Raw genomic sequence first — 23,168 nt, 5'->3', positions numbered from 1 at the left:
AGGACCAAGCTCTTTAAAATCAAGTCTACAATCAGACACAATTTTTTTTTTATTTTACATATTTTTTACATCATTTTTCATTTTTGCACAATGTAGGCCTTTTCATTTTGGTTATAGTCCCCAAACAATCCCCCCCCCTTATTTTGACCCTAACCCTTCCTCCCTTCCCTCCCACCCTGTAGTGTGTCTCTGGTTTATAGTTGCTTGTTGATTTTGATTTTCACTTTGTTCTAATGTCTTTTTCCTGGTCCCTTATTTAGGTCTTCTAAATTCCTGCTATGAGTGAGACCACCCGGTATTTTTCTTTCTTTTTCTGGCTTATTTCGCTGAGCATGATCCCTTCCACCTCCATCCGTGTTGCTGCAAATTGCATGAGTTTATCTTTTTTGATTGCTGAGTAATATTCCATTGTGTATATGTACCACATCTTCTTGATCCAGTCATCTATTTTTGGGCATTTGGGTTGTTTCCATAGCTTAGCTAGTGTAAATAGTGCTGCTATAAACATAGGGGTATAGGTGCCCTTTTGAATTAATCAGGGAGCCTACTGAGAACACAAAGTGCATTTCAAATGTGAAATGGTTAAGGAAATTCCTATCCTAATGGCTGCGATAAATGCTTGGTAAATATCATCAAAAGATTTCAAAAGCATCATTCTTCTTAAGCATTACATTACTTTTTAGGAAGTTAAAGGAAATGATATATAAAATAGAAATAATATAAAAGAATCAACAATGACATAAAGATCAGTTCTCAGCACAAAAATCTGAGGGAGGATTGTATAGACTGCTATATACTTAGAAAGAGTAGAAATCAAATTACAACACCTATACATGAGAAACTGGTAATTTATCCACTTAGCCTTAGAAAATAAAATCTCTATAAACATAATTGGAGTAATGTGGGATATTCTCAGGCAGAATAAAGTACCTTAAATCAAAAACTTATGATTTTTATAAACAAAAGTTTGCATTCAACTTTCTTTTGTTGGATTCATCTGTTTTTTCAAACGTAATGCAATTGATATGGTCTGACTGTCAAACATGTAGACTAAATCTTCTTAAAAACAATTTAGAATTTAAGAAATATTTTACTATTGCACAGATATTAGAAAATTAAATACACAGGTTTTTTAAAATCCTATAGCTAATAATTTTCTTGCGATATCTTTTAATAAAACAAATGACCAAACCAATCTATAAATTTCAAAAATTAAAAGTTTAAATTCATTTATGTCATTCCCTATCTTTTATTTCTAATTATTCTTCTAGTTCTTTTAAATTAAGCTTTTCTTCAATTAATAGAAAACTATATGTTAATTCAACTTGATTTCACATTTCTGGAGTTATCTACTATGTGCAAGGAATATATTAAGCAAAGAAAGTAACTAAAAGTGACCCTTTCTGAGACCTGCACTTTATAATGTGGTGGCAAAAAGAAATTCACAAGTGTAGGAAGGCCAATCATTAGGAAAATATTATTTGTAAAGTGCAGGAAGTTCCGGGCTTCCTGAAATGCCGAGGTTCAAAAATTCATCATAAAGCTGTTTACTAACTTCATTTTGCCCAGAAAAACAATGTCATAAGTGGGGGTTGGCTTCCAGAAGAAGTACATGGTACCAGAAATTCCAGCCCAAGTTCTGGGAGCAAGAAGTCATGAAGGACAGGAGAAAAACATGAGAGTTTCCTATTCCCTTGCCAGATCCAGAGTCATTCTGGAGCAGAGTTCTGGATCAAAGAAAAGTCATTAGCATTCTCCTATCTCCTTTCCTGTTCAGCTCCACTCCGAGCTCCACTATCTTCCAGACTCTTAATATCTCGTCACCATACTAAGTCCTGAGGCACCTACCTAGGCCTGGGCTCAGGTCACACCACAAATTCTACAGATTGAGCTAATTCATTCCCATGCCACATACTCCATCTCCTGTTCAAAATTCACATTTTCTAGCTAGGAATTAGGAGGAATGAGTTTGATTTGTTGATTCGGCTTAAGTGTGAATGAGGGCCTTCCTGGTGGCACAGCGGGTTGAGCGAAGCACTGTGAAGCTGTCTGCAGCCTCTACAGCACCGGTTCAATTCCTGGCCAGCCAGAGAGCCACCCACATGGCACGGCAGACCTCTCCTGTCTCGCACACTGCTCCCCTGAGCAGTGTTTTCAGTCCTTCTGTCTGTTCTGCTCCCGGTTCTGTCTCTGGAGGATTCTCTCACCCACCCGCGCCTCTTGCCTGTACCCCAGTGCTTGTATAAATAAATAAATCTTTTTTTTTTTTAATTTTCTAGAGGCATGTATTATTTATTTATTTATTTATTATTTGTTTTGTTTGTTTTGGTTTATACATGCACTGGGTACAGTCAGAAGCACGGGAGGGTGAGAGAATTCACCAGAGCCAGAGCGGGGAGCAGAGCAGGCAGAAGGACCGAAGTACACTGCTGAGGGGAGCAGCGGGCGGCAGGGGAGGTCTGCGCGCCATGTGGGACCCTCCTCCAGTGGCCAGGGAGCAGCCGGGGATCGAACCGGCTTCAGAGGCTGCAGGCAGCTTCGCAACCCAGCGCTCAACCGCTGCGGCACCGGGAAGGCCCAATAAATAAATCTTTTTTAAAAAAAAAGTTTGAATGATCATTTAAGATTCCAAAAGACCCTGGTGTAACTTTTTTAAGTGACATACAACATACTAGTTTCAGATGTGTAACAGAGTGATTTGACATTTGTGTACATTAAAAAGTGATCACAACAGTATAGTACCATGTGTCAAAGATATTGCTGACTACATTCCTCATACTATACATTATACCCCCATGATTTATTTTATAAGTGGAAATTTGTACTTAATTTATGAGACAACCTCTAATTTACTCAGGTGCTATCACTGTTACCACACTGACTTTAAAGCTACTAATCTCATTTCTATGGCTTTACAATTATTATAACTCATTCAGAAGAAAAGTATAAAAAAGGAACCCAGTTGACACATTTTTTTCATTCTGTACTCTACACTCATTTATCATTAAAAACACAGGGAAAATAATCTCACTCTGTAGGTCTGGAGTGAGCCCTCTACTCCAGGCCAATAGCTGGGTCCAGCAGCAGACACAGGAATTCTCTGGAAGGCTGACCACTCATTTTCCCAACTGCTGATTACTGACCAAACCCCATGTAGATGGTGGAAATTTCTCCTGCCATAGTACTCTTATTTGCTTTTAAGTGTCTGCTTCTCTCCCATTCTCAGTCTACACTGTTTAAGTTGAATGTCCCTCACCCCTGGGTTCAAAGAAATCTGCTGGCCTAACCAAGCACCCCTTCTCCTGACTAAGTGGGCAGAGTGGGTATCCAGATCATTCCAATGAGACTCACTCCAAAGAAGTATGAAGAGGATGTATACCAAGAACTGCTGTGAGTCACCATGTAGACAGAACCTCTCTGCACAGGAGATACCCAAAGCAAAGCAATTCTGAGTAAAAGAAAAGAAGGAGGGGAGGGATGGAGACAGAGACATGATGACACTGGAGCTCTGGATCCAGCCTTCTCTTGGTGTGACTAAATACACTCTCCTTTGAGATCATATCCAGGGAGAGCTGAGCTCCTATCGCTTACATGGAAAGAGCCCTGAATAAGATTCCCACACCCCTGGGCTCCATCTGTCTTGTTAGGCATCTGCATTCCTACCCAACTTCTCCTTAAATCTTCCTATTACTATGATGGAACTGCTGCGTGTCTCTTTAGTTCCAGAGTCAAGCTCACAGGCAGGCCCCTTGGAGCCAGCCCCAGCAGGTAGGTTTCCTCATTCTTGACATGCTGAGCATCAGTTAGCTGACAGGGGCTCACATTCCACCCCCAGCTACACCGCCTTCCTTCTCATAAGCCAGTGCCCCACTTGGAGAATCAGGCTCCCAAGTCTGGAGCTCAGAGTTAGTTCTGTGGTTGGTTTATTTTAAAGGGAGTTAGAATTGATCCTTAAACAACAGTGGCTCGGAGCACCAACACTGGTGAATAGAAAAAAATTCACACATAAGTGGATCCACTCAGTTCAAACCAGTGTTGTCCATGGTCACCTGTATTTGTGCTTCAGTTTCTCAAGTCCCTGGCACACAGCAGAGATCCTTATCCTCATGAATCATCCAACTCTTAGATTTGAAAACTCTTCACTTGCTTTAACATGGCTCTTTCTTCAAAATGACTCCAGGATGTAGGCTTCTAACACATTGACTAGCACATTTTCTAGCACATTTACTTATAAAAGATGCCTATGGACTCATTGGGAGGCAACAAGTAGAGATTGCTGACAGGACAAAAATCTATTCACACCACTGCTGCTGCAAACCAGACCAGTGGACCCAAATGAGGTTATACTTAAGCCTTTGCATTTATCTCCTGAGCGATGGAATCCTCAAGGTTTTATTTACTGAACAGCAGAATGTCTATTCCAACAGGTAGTGATATCTATCTTTTATATATTGACTAAACTCTTAGCTAAGAGGAAAAATATCTATAGGCAGGGGTCTTGAGTCCCCTGAATCTAGAGCAGAGCCCTGTGAGTATAACCAACACTCAGCAAGCCAAGTGTTGACCACTAAAGATAATAAATGGAGGGAGCTTCCATTCAATATCACACCCTCTGATAAAAATCTCTTTCTTCTCAGTGGTACAGTTCCAAAGAACTTGTAAGAGAAATTGAAAGAAAAAAAGAAAAGTCAGCTTTCAGGAAACAGAACACAATATTATCGAGAAACTCCAATTATGACCAAATTAGACTTCCAATAAATGCAGCCCTCTTCAATAAATGCTGCAGGTCACAATGGACTTTTTATTTCTGGACACTCCCACACTTCTTCCTAGAAGACCCATTTATAGCTCTTTCCTATAAGACTCAATCCATGTACCCTGCAAAGTTCTGGATATATTCTGAGATGCAAGTTTTTATTTTTTGGATTGTTAATGGCACAATCTTTGTTCACTGAGACTTCCTTTTATCCCAAGGATCCAACTGAGGATTCTGGAGTCCAAGGGTTAGAGTCATAGACTTCCTTCTTTGAGGATGAATGGACAATACTGGTTTCATGTATGTTTGTATGAAGAGAATGACACAACTTTCATTCATTATGGTCCCCAAACAAAATTAGAACATTAAATGCCTTTGCTATTTGTGTTTACTTGGTCTTGACCCCAGTAAAATGCTACATAAAGAATAGAAAAGAGGGGCCTCCCTGGTGGCACAAGGGGTTAAGCATCAGCACTATAAAGCAATCTACAACTTCTGCAGCATGAGTTCTATCCTCAGCCAGGGAGGTGACCCACATGGCGCAGCCGACCTCTCCTGACTAGAATTGAAAATTACATTCAACATAATTTCTCACTTCATCTCTACCTAACCACTTAAATGTGATGTCTATAAAAACCATTCCTGTCAGTACTGACAAAGGAAGATTATATTGCATTCCCTGACTTTATTGAACGTCTGAGAACACTCAATAAAAGAGTAACAGGAAGAACAAAATAGCATGTCTTTCCGGGGGGAAAGATATTTTCACCTACTAGGTATTTTTGGTTCATATACATATTTTTAAATACCATATCTTGGGCCAAAAAGGTAGCCACAACTTCTTCTCTACCTCTTTACAAAACAACTCTGTGAAAGCAATGTGGTTCCACATGTAGCAGCAAAAGAAAACTAATCACAGATCAGTCACGAATTTTTCTGAACATGGTTCTCCTCACTGCCAATCATCTGGATTCTCAATGCTGATCCAACACTTGCTAGAGTCCAAAATCTTTCTAGAACCCACAAGGTCCTACATAAAGTGGTCCCTGCCAATCACTATAGGCCCTACCCCTCCCCCTCCTTTCCTTCCTACCAAATCCCAGCTACCCAAGCAATCTTTCTCTAACTTCCTTCTGCCTGTGGTTGCCTTTGAACCATGTGCCACATCCTTTACTTCCTCTTCTCCCCCAAATCTGGCCAATTCATATTCATTCTCTGCATTTCTTCTGAAATGTCAATTGTTCCTGAAACTCTTCCCTGCCCTCTCCTTCCTGCAATACTAGGTTGCAATTCACTCTTGTAGTTCTCCATAATCCTCTGAATCTGTTATCAAAATTATAATTGGAAATGATTTGTGTATTTTTTTTAATTTAATGGCAGTTTCTTCTACAAGATCATAAACTCTATGACAGCAGGAATTGGACTGTCTTCTTGATCAAGATATTAATAACATAGTGTGTTTACCACAAGTACTATTTAATAAATTTATAAGGAAAAGAGAAGGGAAGAAGAGACAAATTACCAAAATCACTGGTATTGGGTAGGAAAGCAATTTTTTTTGCTACACATATATATCTGGAACTATATCATTATATACAATATTTAAACCCAAAGAGCTCCACATTCTAAGACATCTAGAAAAAAAGCTCATGAGGAGATGTAGCAACTATTAGTGTTGAGGAATGTCACCCAAGATGGCAATTAGACTCCTAAGTTTTGGAGACAGCCACTGAGGTACAAATTCCCAGCTCTGTCACTAACCAGCTATGTGGCCTTGTGCAATGCTGCACCCTTTCTCAGCCTCCATTGATACACTATAAATTGAGGATAATAATTCTTGCTCCTTTATAGGTTTGCAAAGACTGGATGTTGTCGCATTAGATGAATAATGCCTATGAAGCACTTAAGATAGTGGCTGGCACAAGACTAAGATTGTAGTGCTTTTATTATTATCGCCAAAAAACATTTGCAGGGTCCTCTCTGGTGGCCTAGGGGTTATGTCTCAGTGCTATCACATCTAAGGCCTGAGTTTGATCCCCAGCCAGGGAGCTACCCACATGGTGCAGCAGACCTCTCCTGTATCACCTGCTGTTCCCCTCAGCAGTATATTTCAGTCAGTCTGACTGTTCGGTTCCCCACTCTCTCTGGTGAGCCCTCTTCCCCCCCATATCTCTTGCCTATACCCCAGTTCTTCTATGCAAAAATAATTTTTAAAAATGTTTTAAAAAACAGTAATATTTATACCAAATTCAGGAGACGTGATCTTATCTCTTGCCTTTTCCTTCTTAAGAGAACATAACTCAAATGGGCATGAACTAGTGGTTCAGAAAAGAATTTGTTTTCCTGTCCAAAGAATCTAACAAATGGACAAATTGCAGAGTGTATGGCTTTATTTTCCTTAAGAATTTAACAGCACCCATAAGAAAAATGATCTGATAAATATTCATTCATAGCTCTGGGAACTGATGTGACAAAGAAACCAGTTCCCATTCACTACATCTGTCTGGATACTTTTCTCCAACTAATAATGGCACATTTTTCTGGCTGTCTCTCCAAAAAAAATGATGAAATTCAGGCCCATTATCAAAGCTAGTTTTTAACAAGGGCCAGATTCCTGCATGAATCACTGGTTTGTCACCACTCATGTTCCTAGCACAGGTGCTCTGATGTGGTTTCACCAAGTGGTGGGGCAGTGGGTACCTTGAAAAGTATGGCCTTGGCAGAAATTAAAAGTTTTGACTTCTTAAGCTTTGCTGCTTATTAACTACAGACAGATCGAGGACTGCAGACGTGTTGCTTATACCTCTCTAAGAATTTCCCCATATTTAAAATGCAATGAGCAATATTGCTGCCAAAATTGCTGTGATTATGTTCATAATCTATAATGTTTATTTGAGACACTTTTGTAAAGAATGCCTAGCTGATTGATTGATTTGATTTTTATGTAGACATTTAAAAGTTGACATTTAAAAGTTGATAGCTAAATGGCCAATAGGCACATGAAAAAATGTTCATCATCATTTCTCAATAAAAATCAAAATCACAATGAGATACCACCTCACACCTGTTGACCATGGTCCATATTTTAATAAAAAGAAAGAAACAACAAAAGCTGGCAAGGATGTGATGAAACATGAGCCCTCTTACACTGCTGATGGGAATGTAAACTGGTACAACTACTATGGAAAGCTGTTCCTCAAAACATTAAAAATGGATCTACCAAATGACCTAGTGATTCCACTACTAGGAATAACACCCAAAGGACAAAAAAAAAATTCAAAAGGAAACATGCACTCCTATGTTTACTGTAACACTATTTACCATAGCTAAGATATGCAAACAACCTAAGTGCCCAAAAACAGCTGACTGGATCAGGAAGGTATGATATATATACACAATGGAATACTACTCAGTGATCAAAAATGATGAACTCTTGCTATTTGTAGCAACACAGATGGAGGATTATGCTAAGCAAAGTAAATCAGAAGGAGAAAGACAAATACTGGATGCTGTCACTTATGTGTAGAATATAGAGAAACCAACAAAGGATCAAACAGTCAAATTCAAAAACTAGCCCTTAAAAGCTGATCATAGAAGTGAGGCATTCAGATGGGGAGGGGCATGAACAAAATGGGAAGGGAGCACAATGGACTATGGTGGTGGACACTGTGGGTCCTTCAGCGGTGGGATCATGACTGTAACATCACCAGAAGCGGGGAATCCAAAATACAAACAATAAAGTAAACCAATGTTGCCTCAATAAAAATAAATTTTAAATAATAAAACACAATAGGCAATTTGGATTTAAAGGGAAGTTTTTTGATTATTACTTGCATATATTATGCTACTAATTAAATGTTGGCCTTTTTTGAAAAATAAATAGAAATAGAAGTTGGTACCTATATCTTTATTGAGCAATTAAAGAGATCCTGGGGTCCTCACCACAAGTAAGAAGTGGTAGAGCCAGGATTATTCCTGACACCAAAATCTTCTAAGTGTTATACTAAATCTGTTTTTATTGAACACATTATTATTAATTAACCTTCAGAAATAAGAAACATGGAAGGCAATGGTAGAGAAAAAGAGTGCTATAATATCACTACTGAGATGGGGAGGAAGATGAGGCTTTAAAACTTCAACTGAAACTTCTACTTAAGGGTTCCATTTTCCTAAGATAGGTTTCTCAGGCCCAACCTACACCAGACACCTTCCTTCGTAGTGCTGAAGGGTCAGACAACCAGAATCCAAGTCATGCTGATGTATGACTTTGGGCACGTAACTGAGTTTCCTGTGATTGTTTCATCATTGGGAAAATGAGAAATAAACCTACTTCAGAAAGTGTTGTAGTAAACAGATGAGTTAATACTTAGAAAACATTTAGAATAGTGCCAATAGATAATAAATGCTCTGAAATGTTTAGCTATTAGTAAAACTAGTTGTAAAGAGTCATTTTTAAATGGCTCCAGGATAAGAGGTCCCATATGTTGGTTGTCCTTGGGTTTTAAGTGAGATGGTACAATTGAGCAGAGAGATCCCAGCTCAGGGTAGGCCGAGGAAACCACAATCAGTGTGTTCTACCCTATGCAACACATCTTTAGAAGGTGTAATGTGCATTGTGATTTAATAAAAAGTCATTCAAAGACAGGGTAGTAAAGGTCAAGTCCTACCAGTATCGATACTACCATAAAAAGTTTATAAACACTTTTGTGCCTCCCTGGTGGTGCAAGGGGTTAAAACACAACCTATGAAGCTATCCGCAGCCATTGCAGCATGAGTTCAATCCCCAGCCAGAGAGCTACTCACATAGTGCAGCTGACCTCTCCTGTCTCACCCGCTGCTCCCCTCAGCAGTGTATTTCAATCTGCCTGTTCTGTTCCCCACTCTCTCTGGTAAATCCTCTCACCCCCCACACCTCTGGCCTGTACCCCACTTCTTATATGCATAAACAAGTAAATCTGTAAAAAAAAGTTTATAAATACTTTTGCAAAACACAACAAATTTCTAGTACCAAGTACAAACAATATTTGTGTAGCTGCTTGAAACTCACATCAAACAGATACTCCTAGAAAGAAAAAAAAAAATAGAATTTAAAATAAGAAGTGGGCACATATAAATATATCACTCAGAATACAATCAAGAGATAAAAAGGATGAATCAATTAATAAAACAATATAAGCAAACTTTTTCAAAAAGAGCCACTGAGTATCATTAGCAACACTGACAGAGAATAGAACATTCTTTAAGCAGTCAACACAAAGGGTATGTCCTCCCAGACTGATTTGTTCCTAATTCAATTATTGTCTGACTCATTTTTTGAGGTGACTTCAATAAATGAGCTCCTGTGATTATGAGAATACACCTTATGGTCCTAAAGTTATCACTTTTTCTCTAATTAAAAGATGAATAACATCAATGTAGAAGCTCCCAGAAATGCTCCCCATTTTTTATGTCAGATCAATTTGTGAGTAAAGCCAAATGGTTTAAAAACAATAATATATATTAGTTATTATGTCATCTCGGTTTCAAAAGACTAAGGAAATAATTCAATAACCTCTCTCCCATAGTGGGTATAAATAAGATGGATACTTATGGAAGAATAATTATTCTGCTGAAGGAAAGACATTCCTTATATATTATTTCAAATTCAAAGTAGGATTACTCATTCCCTTTGTAGAACACACAAGAGCTGTCTTCTAATTGTACCCCCACCCCGCTTTGGCTGAACTTGTTATTGTACATATACTCAGACTATATAAATTAACCATTAATAAAGATTATGCTATTGAAATTCAGTACTATAAAATTAAATTTACCAGTGGAAGAATATTGGAGTTCTCGTATCACTATCTCCAATGGAAAAAAAATGTGTGTGAATGAGTAGGTTGAATATAAACCATACCTGGAAAAGGCATAATTGTGTGTGTGTGTGTGTGTGTGTGTGAAGCATATGCCTAAACAACACAAACTGTCACAAACATCATAGGAGCCAAGAATTTAAACTTGAGCGTGACAAATACATGTATTATGAAAGCTACTAATGAAAAGAATAAAGCCTGATTTTCCTTTTTTTCATTTTCCTAGCAAAGGAACAGAAAAAAGTAGCTGAAAGACAGACAGCAGAAAAGCCAAAGATAAAGAGCCAAGACTCAAACATTATACAACCTGGACAGTCTGACAGTGAAACAGACTAACCATGGTTGATCAGCCAAGATATATACAGAGCATCTCATGGCAAGTTTCATATAGTTCTTCCTAAGAGTCTGGCAAATAGCCAAGAAGAAAAAGGTTGAAGTCGGAGAAAGTGACAAATGTCAGGTAGAAAGATGTAGAAAAAAAGATGGAGGGCCTGGGAAACTATGAAACGCAAGCATCCCTCCCATCACTGCCTGTTCCACTAAGCCTCACTCAGCTGATTAACACAGAACAGACTAAAAAGCCTCACTCAGTTGATTAACACAAAACAGAGGCACCAGCCTATATCTGGAGCAAATAAATGCTGCCCAGGGATCAAATGGAACAGAGGAGCTCAGGGGTGATGGCCAAAATGGTTAGAAAATGGTAGCTCATTTGGAACTTTTGAGTTTAAGTGACATACATGCATGGCCAGTGGAATCAGGTGGGACACAGACCCTGCCATCACTTCCAGCTGCCTTTTATAAGTAGAGGGAGGGGGCCTCCCTCAGGGCCTAGGGGTTCAGTCTCAGCGCTATCACTGCTATGGCCAGAGTTTGATCCCTGGCCAGGGAACTAACCCACATATGGTGCAGCAGACCTCTCGTGCCTCGCTCCCCTCAGCAGTGTATTTCAGTAGATCCACCTGTTCTTCTCCCCACTCTGTCTCTGGTGAATCCTCTGAGCTCTCCCCCATCCCCATGCCTGTGGCCTACATCCCAATTCTTATACACAAAAATAAATAAAGTAGAGGAAAGGAAGGAGGAGAGATGCAGCTCAGGTCTGCCCTCAGCCAGAAGACAGGGCCCTGCTGCTTCAGGGTGTTCTGTCCTCTAGGGGTAAGAGGTTTGGCACCAGCTCTGTGGCCACATGGAAACTGTGTCCAAAATCTATTCAATCTCAAGAGATATTTTTGAAAAACCTTCAGATTTCTAATTTGATGTGATGAAAATACTCTTCAAAGGCAACTATAAAAATGCTGAATTTTTCTTTTATCAAAAGCTACTTTACATTTCAATAAAAGAACTGCAGTCAAATATGGCTTAAGGGCCTAGATAGAATATAGTGTCTATTTTGAGTGAATATCCATTTGCAATTTTCAGAAACTGATCATTTGCCATGCATGGATCAACCTTCCATCTGAGAGAAAATGCATATTTTAACAGGTTTGAAGCACATTGCATAAGAATGAAAATTTCCAACAGAGTCCTTAGATCCCAAGCCCTTTCTGACATCAGCACCATAAGAATCTCTGTAACACAAGTAAGGAGGATATATTAGGAGTTTTTCTTATTTTACCTGATGTTTTAAACTGACAAATATATGTTTTGCTTTCCTTTGGTCTGTTAATACTCACTACTTTGAGTGTCAGTGCTTCTGAGAAAAGGAGAACTATTTTATTCAGGAAGAATCCAAAATAACTATAGGAATCCACTTCTATGTAGGTGACGATCTGGCACTCAGAACCTGGCACCCTCAAATATTTTGCATAAATGCAAATTTAAAAGACAACCTTCCCACTTCCTCTCCACAAATAAAGCCTTTTCAATAAAAGCATTTCTGAACAGAATCAGGAAAAATCAAAGACATAAATAAAGGGGAAAACATGCTGTGATCGTGAGTAATGCCTTCTACTTTCCCTTTCCTGGAAGATTCGGCCAAATCCCTTATCTTTCAGATCTTTCCATCTTCCCGTAGGTCAGATTCCTGCCCAACTTCAGGCTCTCACTGAGACTGGTGGTCTCCACGTGGTCTCCTGCCTCTACTGCCAGCTTCACCCTCTAAGGTTCATGTGGCTTTATCTCTCCTACTCAACTGCTCCCAGGGATACCTACTGTTGTTCTAAAGACACTGGTATATCTTCACTGGTGCTTTTATTTCCCACTACCTCCCTTCCCTGCACCCTCTACTTCAGTGAATTTCAATCCCATTACTGATTTCCATTTGTTGAATACATAGTGCACCACTGACCTTCCTGCCTACGGTACTATTCTTCTCTCTTCTCCCTGTGTCTGATCCCTAACCACACTTCAAACAAGACTAAAGACATCAGGTGGGAGCACCCTCAAATTGCTGCACCAACCCTACCACTTCCCTGCATCTGCACCCACATGATCTTCTTCCAACGAAAGAGGGATCCTTCTTCTGGCTGGGGCTACCACTTCCCCTGCTCTCTGGAATCTAGCCCCCCAATTCCTTAAGGATCTTGCACCATCAATTATCCCCCATTCTCCATTAATTTTACCTCTCCCTTTCCATAGGCTACTCATCAACCCACTCAGGAGACAGACATTAAAAAATAATACTGTCCCATTATGTCATCCCATGGTTTTCTCTCCCGATAGCACTTAATTCTTACTCACCAGATGGAGTCAGAAAGCCTGGCCACTCATCTTGTCCCCACCTCCTCTTTCCATACACCCTTCAACTCACTGCATTCCAGCTTCTACCCATCCCTCTTCCCATACATTCCCTTGGCTGGTGAACAGATTTCGTTATATTATAAAATGTATTGATACCTACTGTGTCCAGACTAGGAGGGGAGAAGAAAAACCAGAAGAAAAACCAGTCACAAATTCAAAGTAATTGTTGCTAGAGTCAGTCCAGAAATATATTTACTTGGTCTGTATTTTTTACATAATAAATAATTTGCAAAAAAACCAAGAATATGGAGACTTCACACACACACACACACAAAATCTAGATTCTTTCATACTACAAAACCTAACAATGCTGTGCTCTAACAGTGCTCTAACAATGCTGCTTCTTTCCTGCATGACAATAATCATCTGAAACTGAGAACCAGTTACTCCTTGCATGGGGCCTGTGCTCCCTGGTTCACCTTGGGCCCCATGGAATCCTCTTTGCTCATTTTCTTAACTTTCATGGCACCTGTTTGAATTCCTGCTGTAGTTCAGCTCTGTCTAGTAAAAATAAAATGTGATCACACGTGTAATTTCTAATTTTCCAATAGCCAGGTGAAATTGACCTTAATATATCTTATCTAATCTAATAAATATAAAACAACATTAAAAAATAGAAATGAGGGCCTCCCCGGTGGCGCAGCGGTTGAGCGCTGGGTTGCGAAGCTGCCCGCGGCCTCTGCGGCGCCGGTTCGATCCCCGGCTGCTCCCCGGCCACCGGAGGAGGGTCCCGCATGGCGCGCAGACCTCTCCTGCCGCCCGCTGCTCCCCTCAGCAGTGTACTTCGGTCCTTCTGCCTGCTCTGCTCCCCGCTCTGCCTCTGGTGAATTCTCTTACCCTCCCGTGCTTCTGACTGTACCCAGTGCATGTATAAACAAAACAAACAAACAAATAAATAAAAGCATGCCTCTATAAAAAAAAAATAGAAATGAGATATTTTACGTTTTGTCTTTGGGCTAAGGCTTCAAATTCTAGTGTGCATTTTACATCTCAATTCCAACTAGCTGCATTTTCCAAACTCAATAGTTACATGTGGCCACCACCTATCATCTCGCAAGCAGAGAGAGAAACTACTAAAGAGAAAGGAAAAAGCAGGCAGAACTAAGAAAAGGGTGCCGATGTGAAAGAATTTGCATGGGTAGAATTTAAAAATAGAAGAGATGGGATTAGGAACAGTCCTCAGTGAAAAAAATGGGCTCTAGGTCTGCACTGTAAGGGAAGAAACGCCCTCTATAAGCAAATGCGGTTCACTGCAATGCAGATTTTCTAGAGGTTCTGGTGTTTTATATATCAGACAAGTGGTCACTATGAAAAAGTATTGGTCAACCATCTAAACTCCAGTCACACTCTTGACATTCAACAGGCAGCATAATGCACCAGGCGAATGAGACCAGGATTCTTGATCAAGATTGGGATTTTAGTCTCGTTCAAAGAGATGGGCCTGAGGAGAAGTGGCAGGAAAACAGGCAGGAAAAGTTTGGGGCGCTAAGATCCAAGCAGAATTCAGATTCAGAGATCATAAGTGAATGAGGCTATGTCAGCAGGCGTTGGGAATGCAGAAGCAGGGATGCAATGTCAGAGACACTTGGGTGAGAAAACAGATACCTGGATCAGAGACCAGCACCAAGAAAAGCATCCTTGATCCAGAGGCCTCAGAACATGCCCCACGTGATCACAATATGGCACTTGTCAAAAAGTTCCATACCCTCCCTTCACACATGCAGACAAGAACCAGTGAAAGAGTAGGCTGGGAGAAGAAATGAATGTCAAATACATCTGCCAGGCTTGAGAGACTTGGAAACAAGAAGACAAGAACATCGTTATACAACCATAAAGTGATTTTGAAATTTTTCCAAAGAACTTCCAAACAGTTCTGGCCCATCCATTCATGCCTTCATTCATTCAGCAACCATTTATTGAGACTTCAACCACTCATGAGACTTTCCCCTGAACTGTTTCACAATGCCGACTAAATAGGTCGATTGTACTGATGCTTGCCAAGTTCTCTCTAGCAGTGCCGGGCAAGGTAGCTCAGGCTTCATTCAGCAAAATAGGGTCAGGCTGCTAATATTGAAGGGATCACTCTTAATAACACTGGTGGGATTAGGAGGCTGGGATCACTCTTAATAACACTGGTGGGATTAGGAGGCTGCACTGATCCTAAACCTCCAGAGGCCCCTTCGCTTATCACCTGTCATCATTCTTCAGGTTTGCTCTGCCCCAAGGGAATGGGAAATAGGCTGATATGAAATATCAAAAGACACTTCACAGGAAAATTGTTCTCTCAAAAACACAATATGCAGGACTCTAAATTCCATATTGAAAACACAGTTTTCAACACTGCTTGCTCTCAGACTAATATTAAATACAAATATTTGGAGACATTTTGGAAAATGTGATCTAATAGTCTGCTGAAAAAATAATTTTCTAATGATAAGAAATTGTATATATTGGAAGGAGGGAATCTATTTGCATAAAATATTGATTGTTGCAAAATATTGATTTGCATAATATATTGACTTTCCATGCTTGATTTACAGAATGCAATGTAAGAAGAAAAGGTTGACAGTGACAATGAAATCAAAATAGTACATTAAGTTAATTGTGCAGGAAAAAGAATAGGTATTTTCAATAGTACCAACAAATCAAAATTCACAAATGAAAACAGTACAGATATTTGACAAGTGAAACAAATGACTTGAGGAGAGATGTTCTACCTTTTAATCTATAATTACCTTTACAGAAAGACAAATATGCCATAAATAAGTATGCCTTATAATGTAATGTTATGATAACAAGCAGGCATATTTAACAAGCCCCAAAAATCCACTACACAATATAAAGTTATATTTAGGATGCTTAGTTTAGTGAGGAAAAGAAATAAGTAATTTTTTCCAGCAAAATATAATTTTCCAAACAACAGTCTGAGATTTCAAATAACTAATTTCTGCTTTATCTATTTTACATTCTGCTATGATAATAAATAGATGTAATTAGTGAAAAAAAATACAAAAAAAAAACATGATCCTAACTTCTGAATCTGCAGATTTAGTCAATGTTTACAACATTATCTCCAACTTACTATTTATTCTTTGTCACCCTAGAGTTACCCAATGTTTTAATAAATACCATGAGCAAAGAAACCACATTCGATGTTCCCCTGAGGGAGCAAAAATATTTTATTCACCTTTAATTTTCTTAAATCATCCTTGATCTCCAAACAAGAAAAGAGGAGGGAGGTTGGTCTTATTTTCTTTGTGACAATTAATCTTACTTTCTCTCTCAAAGGATTTGTTCACTTTTTCATGATAAACATGCACACACTTGCCAAAAGTAATGTAAGAGTACTGCATTTCTGTGTGAGATTGTGATGTCACCAGCACTGCCTTAATTAGCTTTGGGTTACTTGTGCCACAACTGCAAGTAAAACAATCCACATCTTAAATCAAATGAAAAGAACTAAGAAAGCTCCCTGTTAAATTTTTTCAATCATCTACTTACTTGTTATGGCATTATATTCTTCAATAATAACAGACATTGCTAATATTTCTTGAGTTATGGATCAAGTCAACATCACACAATATCTACATGAAAATATTTTCACTTACAGAAGATTCATAGACCTATTCAAACACGTGAAATACACAGAATAGTAGTTAAAGGTCACAGGGAAATAATTTCACTCCAAAGCAAACTTATCATGTGTTTATTCTCTCTGGAATAACTTCATGATCTCAGTATTTTCAATAATGCCATCACACATCAAATTGCACTTACTCCCTGCTCCAAATTGTCCTAGGACCTCAGCCTTCCTCTCTCATTTCTAAAGAAGTTGTGAAAACCTACTCTCCCTGCTTCGGGGGCTTGTTTGGTAATAAATTTGGGATGGCTTTTAGTCGCGTATGTTTAGAATTATGTTTTGTACCTTTGTGTTTTACCCAAGATTAAGTTATATTCTTTTTTTTTTTTTTTTTTTAAAGATTTATTTTTATTTTTTATTTTATTTATACAAGCACTGGGTACAGTCAGAAGGGTGGGAGGGCGAGAGAATTCACCAGAGCCAGAGCGGGGAGCAGAGCAGGCAGAAGGACTGAAGTACACTGCTGAGGGGAGCAGCGGGCAGCAGGAGAGGTCTGCGTGCCATGCCATGTGGGACCCTCCTTCGGTGGCTGGGGAGCAGCCGGGGATAGAACCGGCGCTGCAGAGGCTGCGGGCAGCTTCGCAACCCAGCGCTCAACCGCTGCGCCACCGGGGAGGCCCGATTAAGTTATATTCTTTTAAGTATTATTTAAGACACCTGAGAAATAATAGCAAAAAATTCACCGAAATCACATTTTTAAATAGTTTGTGAAAGTACGGGTTTTCTTTAAAAGATCACAGCATTAATAAATCACAACGTACTTCATGGATAGACTTAATCTTAAAAAATATTTTTCCACTTTTTATTAGGGATTATAGTTGTGTTTTAGAAATTGTATCCTAATGAATGGATATTCTTCTTACTATGATTTAAAACATTTCTATTATAACCTGAATAAATCACCCACTTTTTTCAAAAATATTTTTACTCCTCCATGAAAGCAATTTTAACAAAATAAATTTAAAAGAAAAAACTATAAAAGTTTAACATGTATAAACACTATGCTTCAGTTAAATCACTAAAATATGCAACATATTCATTCTTTACTCTTTGTCTTAAAATACTGACTTTCTGATTCTAGCAAAATATAATTTTAGTAACTCATCAAGACAGAATATATAAAACTGGCATACTTTGATATGCACACAAATTGAGAGAGCGTCTTTCTCAACTGTGTTGCAGAAAATGAAATGCATCTGGTATGACAATATGGCCTTGCACGTGAACTAGAATCAGTTTAAAGAAAGGGATTTTTTTTCCTTTTTTTCAAAGCAGAACACATTAAATAATGGACATGCATTATAAGGCATGTTCAGGTGTGTTTCAAAGGTATATTTGGCTAAAGAAAACAGCAGCAAGAGGGCTGGCAGGGGCATAAGAGGTAGCACTTTTTGTTCAGTTTTAATCATCATACATCAGTGACTTCCAAATCCCTTTCCCCAGCAGTCCAAACTGTTTTTATGCTTTTGCTTAATATCTCCACCAAGTGTTAGAGCATGTGCACATATGTTGTTGGGGCCTCATGTGGGGCTGGGGGGTGGAGAGGTGGGGAGTGTGTTGGAGAACATGGCTGGTGCCAGGATTAAGAAAAGAAAAAGAGAAAAATTGAGCAATTTTCCTAGTGTTGCAATGAATTTTCTATCTTCCTTGAGAGTTCTTTTAATCTAGGCAATCTGAGGATGAATTTAATGCTTTTATTGTCTTTCCTTTCATGTGCCCATCTGTGCTTATGAACTGTGAATAAAGCTGAAATCTGCATATACTAAAGCTCCCTCCCCATGCCAAAGTGTCTTTGAAGACAAAGTGCTAAGAGAGCAAGGAAAGTTCTCTGAGATTTGTAGGGAAATTGGAAAACTCTTGCTGAGCTAAGTCTAATTTGGACACCTTAGTGAGTCCTCTTCCAGGTCCAGTTCCAAATTTCATTTTTACCTCTTTTCCATTCAGAGAAGGGAAACTGGCTCCTTTGAGTTGGCTATGAAGTGTTTAGAGAAGTAAATAATCCTCTCTAATGTACTGCAGGGAGTGCTGCTGATGGCTGGATTTGCAACTCATAACAGAGAAAACTGTCTACTCTTCAAAGACTGTTTCATGAGCAGCCATGCAGGGAGCTAAAAATAGTGCCTCTTTTGCAGACTATTGTTTGTCTTAGGACAATCCCCCAAGGTGTATTGTTCTAGCACCTTCATCTATTCATGGAAAGATATTTAAGCTATTTTATTCTTCCCATCTCTTCATTAAGATGAAAAGCTTTTTTAGAATTATAGATGGAATAATTAAGTCATTTGTAAATATATATATATGCAACAAGCATCACAGAGAACAGAAAACAAATTTACATAGCTAATTTAGCATAGAACTGATTCTAGGAATGTAGAATAAAAACTCCAGAATGTATGTAAACTTGTGAGTACTAATCAATAGAACTGAAGTCATCTCAGAAACTTAACAAGTTCTAAAAGTTGTCAAAAGTCAATGTAGTAATGGATAAAGATTCTAGAGACTGGCTTGAATACAAAACACCTCTCTGTCACTTATTAACCATGTGACCCAGGGAAGGTTATTTAACTTCAAGCATCGGTTTCCTAATCCATAAAATGGCAACAAGAACTTCTATCACTAGGACCATTGATGATTAAATCATGTAAGTCTAGAAAGTGCCCAGCATATGATTAAGGCACATATAATACTGTTACTTAAGTATCCTCTCAAAATAAATTCAAGTGTCTGGTACACAAAATTGTGATTTTGTACACAAAATTGTGAATACAAATTCATATTAACATAACAGTATTTTCAAAATAAATATTGATCATGTCTGGAAACTTTTTGGCTAAAATGAACATAAAGATTAATGCAGATTTCTCTGCTTTTGCTTTGAACATATCCTGGCTCAGTGCAGTCTTAGTAAGTTAGCATTCCCAGTGATAATGATTATCGACCTTCCAAAATAATTCGATTATTGGTTTATTACTGTCAATAGTAAAAGTTAACAAAAAACAAATGTAAACAGATGCCCAACTCTAAAATTCTTACATATTAAGATTATGTGCACACTCAAAAATACACATTTTAAGTACATAGTATTCTCCTCTATGGAATTAATAACATCTTTTTACAACTACTTTTTTGCTTATTTTTCAAGCCAGGAAAGTTCTATTCAATTATCTTTCAAGATAAAAGGGAAGGTAGATTTATTTAGGCTTTTTGTCAACATTATCTCAACCTACCCTTCTGAGAAAGAAACTTTTTCTAAAACACCAAGTGTTTGCTTAATGCAAGCAATTATGTTTATTAAACAATAAAACACACCGGCATTATGGTTTATTTTCTGAAACAACACTAATAAATTAGCCAGTACAGTATAAAAAATTTCCACTGAAAGCCCATTCATTTATTCCCATATCTTACCCCTCAAAACACAGCCTTATGTTTTTTGTAGTTCAATTTTTAATCTAATTAAAGTTTTCATGTGTACAGTAAATCATTAATCTAACAATCAGAGTCAAAATAAAAAGAGAGTTTAAGTAAACTAAGATATATTAGAAGAGAGGAATTCTTTGGTTCCCTGGTGGAACGGCGCCTTCACAATATTTTCTATAGTTAACATGATTTGATAGTTTCAGAAGAGAGTCATCTGTATAAAACCAAATAAAAGCCGCCACTCATTGGACCTACAATAAGTGGACTTACCAATCCTACATTTTGTTTAAGCACATGAAAAACTTGATTCTTACCTGACCAGAGTCAACCTAATGTATAAACAACATACTCTAAACACAGTTGCTTCAGATGACTTTTAAAACTTAGAACAAGTCATAGGAACATAGCCTATGACTAACTCGGAGGAACCGCTCACACTGTCCACTCGTTGGGCAGCGATCCACCTGCCACCTGCCGCAGGAAGTCAGAAGAACCGAGTGAAGGAAAATGAGCAGACTTCTGCGTTAAGGATTTCCCCATACAAGACCTAGCCTTGACCGTGAACCCACTTCTTCGCCTTTCTTCTTGCAAGTTCTTAGTTTCAAAGGCTGGACCTCCACACTCCACACTGCAACGCAAGATTATAATTGCACTGACTGCTGAAAGCTTTTTTAAGTTGTTGGATTTGTTTATCTTTTGACAACGTGAGACGCCGACAAATCCCTCTAGAAGACCTCCCGAAAGTACCCACTTTAAGTCTAACTTCTCCTTTCCTAGCTGGCTATCTTTAATACTTCCGCTGTCATTGGCAACCCACAAAGCTACCCAAACAGCTACAGGCGGCAAGCGTTATTTCCATCGAAAGTCAAGTCAGGTGCAAATCACAGCTCCATCTCTACAGAGCAGGAGCCGGATATTTTCTTTCCACTGTCCGATCTGCTCAGCAGCACGCCAGCCCGCGCAACTCCTGGGGTCGCGACCGCTCAAAAATGGATTCGTCGCCGCGAGCACCAGTGCTCGGTGCGCGCCCACCTGTCACTCACCTGGCTGCTGCCGCGCTCCGGGTCCTGCCCCGGGGTCTCGGGCTCCGCGGGGCTCCGCTCCGGCTCAGCAGGAGGGGGCGGCGGTTCCAGCAGCTGCTCCAGGCAGGCGGTGCCCGGCAAGGAGGAACTCTTCTGATGGCACAAGTGCGCCCCGGGCCCCCGAGGCTGTGTGCCATCATCTCGAGCGCGCTCCCCCCTCGGGGGCGGCTGGGGTGAGGAGGACAGGGAAGATGAGGCGGAGGACGAAGAAGGAGCCGAGTCCGGGGAGCGCCCGCCAGGAGGGGTCGCCCCGGCTGCTCCCGCGGCGGCCACCGGCCCCTTCCCCACCGGGAGCAAATGCTCGCGGATTCGGCGGCGCAGCGTGGACCCCTGCTCCGCTCTGCCGGCGCCGCCGGGCTCGAGAGGCTCCGGAGAGGAGCAGCACAGGTTGGGCTGGGAGGAGGAGAAGACGCGGTCCAGCACCTGCTTGCGTTTCTTGAAGCCGCTCCACCTGCTGCCCGCGCCACCCACGCCGGTCAGGGTGTCCCGCCTGCCCCCGGGGGGCGGCGGGGAGGGCGACGGGGTGCCCGCAGTGCGGCGCTCGGAGCCCCCGGCGCGGCCGCCCTTGCTCTTGCCCACCCCCAGCTGCAGGTTCTTCCAGAGCCGGGCCTGGAAGGAGGAGGACGGCGCCGCAGGCTCGGGCGCGCCAGCTGCAGTAGCCCGGGGCTCCATCCTCCGCCCGCGGCTCCTCCTCTCCCCTCCTCCACCTTCTCGGGCTGCGCCTCCTCTCGGAGCCCCGCGGCTGTGTCGGCGGCGGCGGGCGCAGCAGCAGAGGCCGGGAGTGCCCAGCGACTTGGGGCCAGCGCAAGGGAAAGACGCCGCCAAGGCTCTCCGGCCGCGGGACTCGGGCGCCGCCTCTTGCTCCCGCACCTGCCCGGGTGGGCTGGCGCTGCTACCCAGTCCCGTCCGCCGCGCCTGCAAAGTTTCGAGCTCCGAGCTTCGCGGCTCCAGTCCACTGGTGTCTCCCAGGCCACGCCCTGGCTCCGGCTCCTCGCTGGCTCTGGGCTCCAGGAGCTACATGCGCCCGGGAGTGCGCATCCAGCGGCGCCAGGGACCGCGCCCGGCGCCCTCCGGGCAGCACCTGTCAGCGGCGGGGGCGGCCACCTCCCGACTGGGCGCGCGCGCCACTCACGCGACAGGACGGATCGGGCCAAAGCCACCCAGGACCAGCAGCTCCGCGGGAGAACTCCGGGACCATCCTCCAACTCCGAGATGGGAGGGCGGGCGACCGAGAGCCGGGGGGAGCTGGGGAGGGCCCGGAGCCAGCTTGCTCCTAGGATCCGGTCACAGTTCCCCACGCAGCTCGCTCTGGGCGGGTCTCTGAACGCACCCGCAGGCTAAAGTCTGGGTCTGGTGGAGTGAGGCGGAGTGGAGAGTGAGCGCCCGCCGTGCGCCCTGTGGCGCGCAGAGCGTCCATACTAGAGGGGAAGCCCGCGAAGTTCTGAGGCTGAACGCGGCTGCTCCCACCCGGTTGCGCGCCCTGGGTCCAAAATGAGAGTTTGATTTCTTCTGTCTTGACTTTTTTCCCACCCACCCCCACCCCCTCTCTTTATTTGCACGCACACTGGTAGTTTTCTCTTGTGCTCAAGGTCTAGCAGTTTCCCGAGTCTAACAAGGCCAATCCTTAAGTGTCAGGGAATTTACAGAGGACAAAGGTGTGAAAGATATGCGCTGCC

General features: G+C 41.2%; 1 protein-coding gene across 4 annotated transcripts in view; it reads right to left on the bottom strand.

The window, feature by feature from the left end:
- Positions 1-22,164, bottom strand: part of MCTP1 (multiple C2 and transmembrane domain containing 1) — a gene marked incomplete at both ends in the record, with an annotated part of 477,275 nt that extends 455,111 nt beyond the window's left edge. For all 4 annotated transcript variants that reach the window (XM_084233956.1, XM_084233964.1, XM_084233965.1 and 1 more), the window contains one exon: positions 21,454-22,164. In XM_084233956.1, the coding sequence (XP_084090082.1) occupies positions 21,454-22,164 (711 nt within the window). The remainder of the gene's footprint in view (positions 1-21,453) is intronic.
- Between the last annotated feature and the right edge of the window lie 1,004 nt (positions 22,165-23,168).

The sequence above is a fragment of the Talpa europaea genome (assembly GCF_964194135.1).
Source record: "Talpa europaea genome assembly, chromosome: 5".
NCBI classification, from domain to species: domain Eukaryota; kingdom Metazoa; phylum Chordata; class Mammalia; order Eulipotyphla; family Talpidae; genus Talpa; species Talpa europaea.
This window is presented reverse-complemented; position numbering and strand designations above follow the sequence as displayed.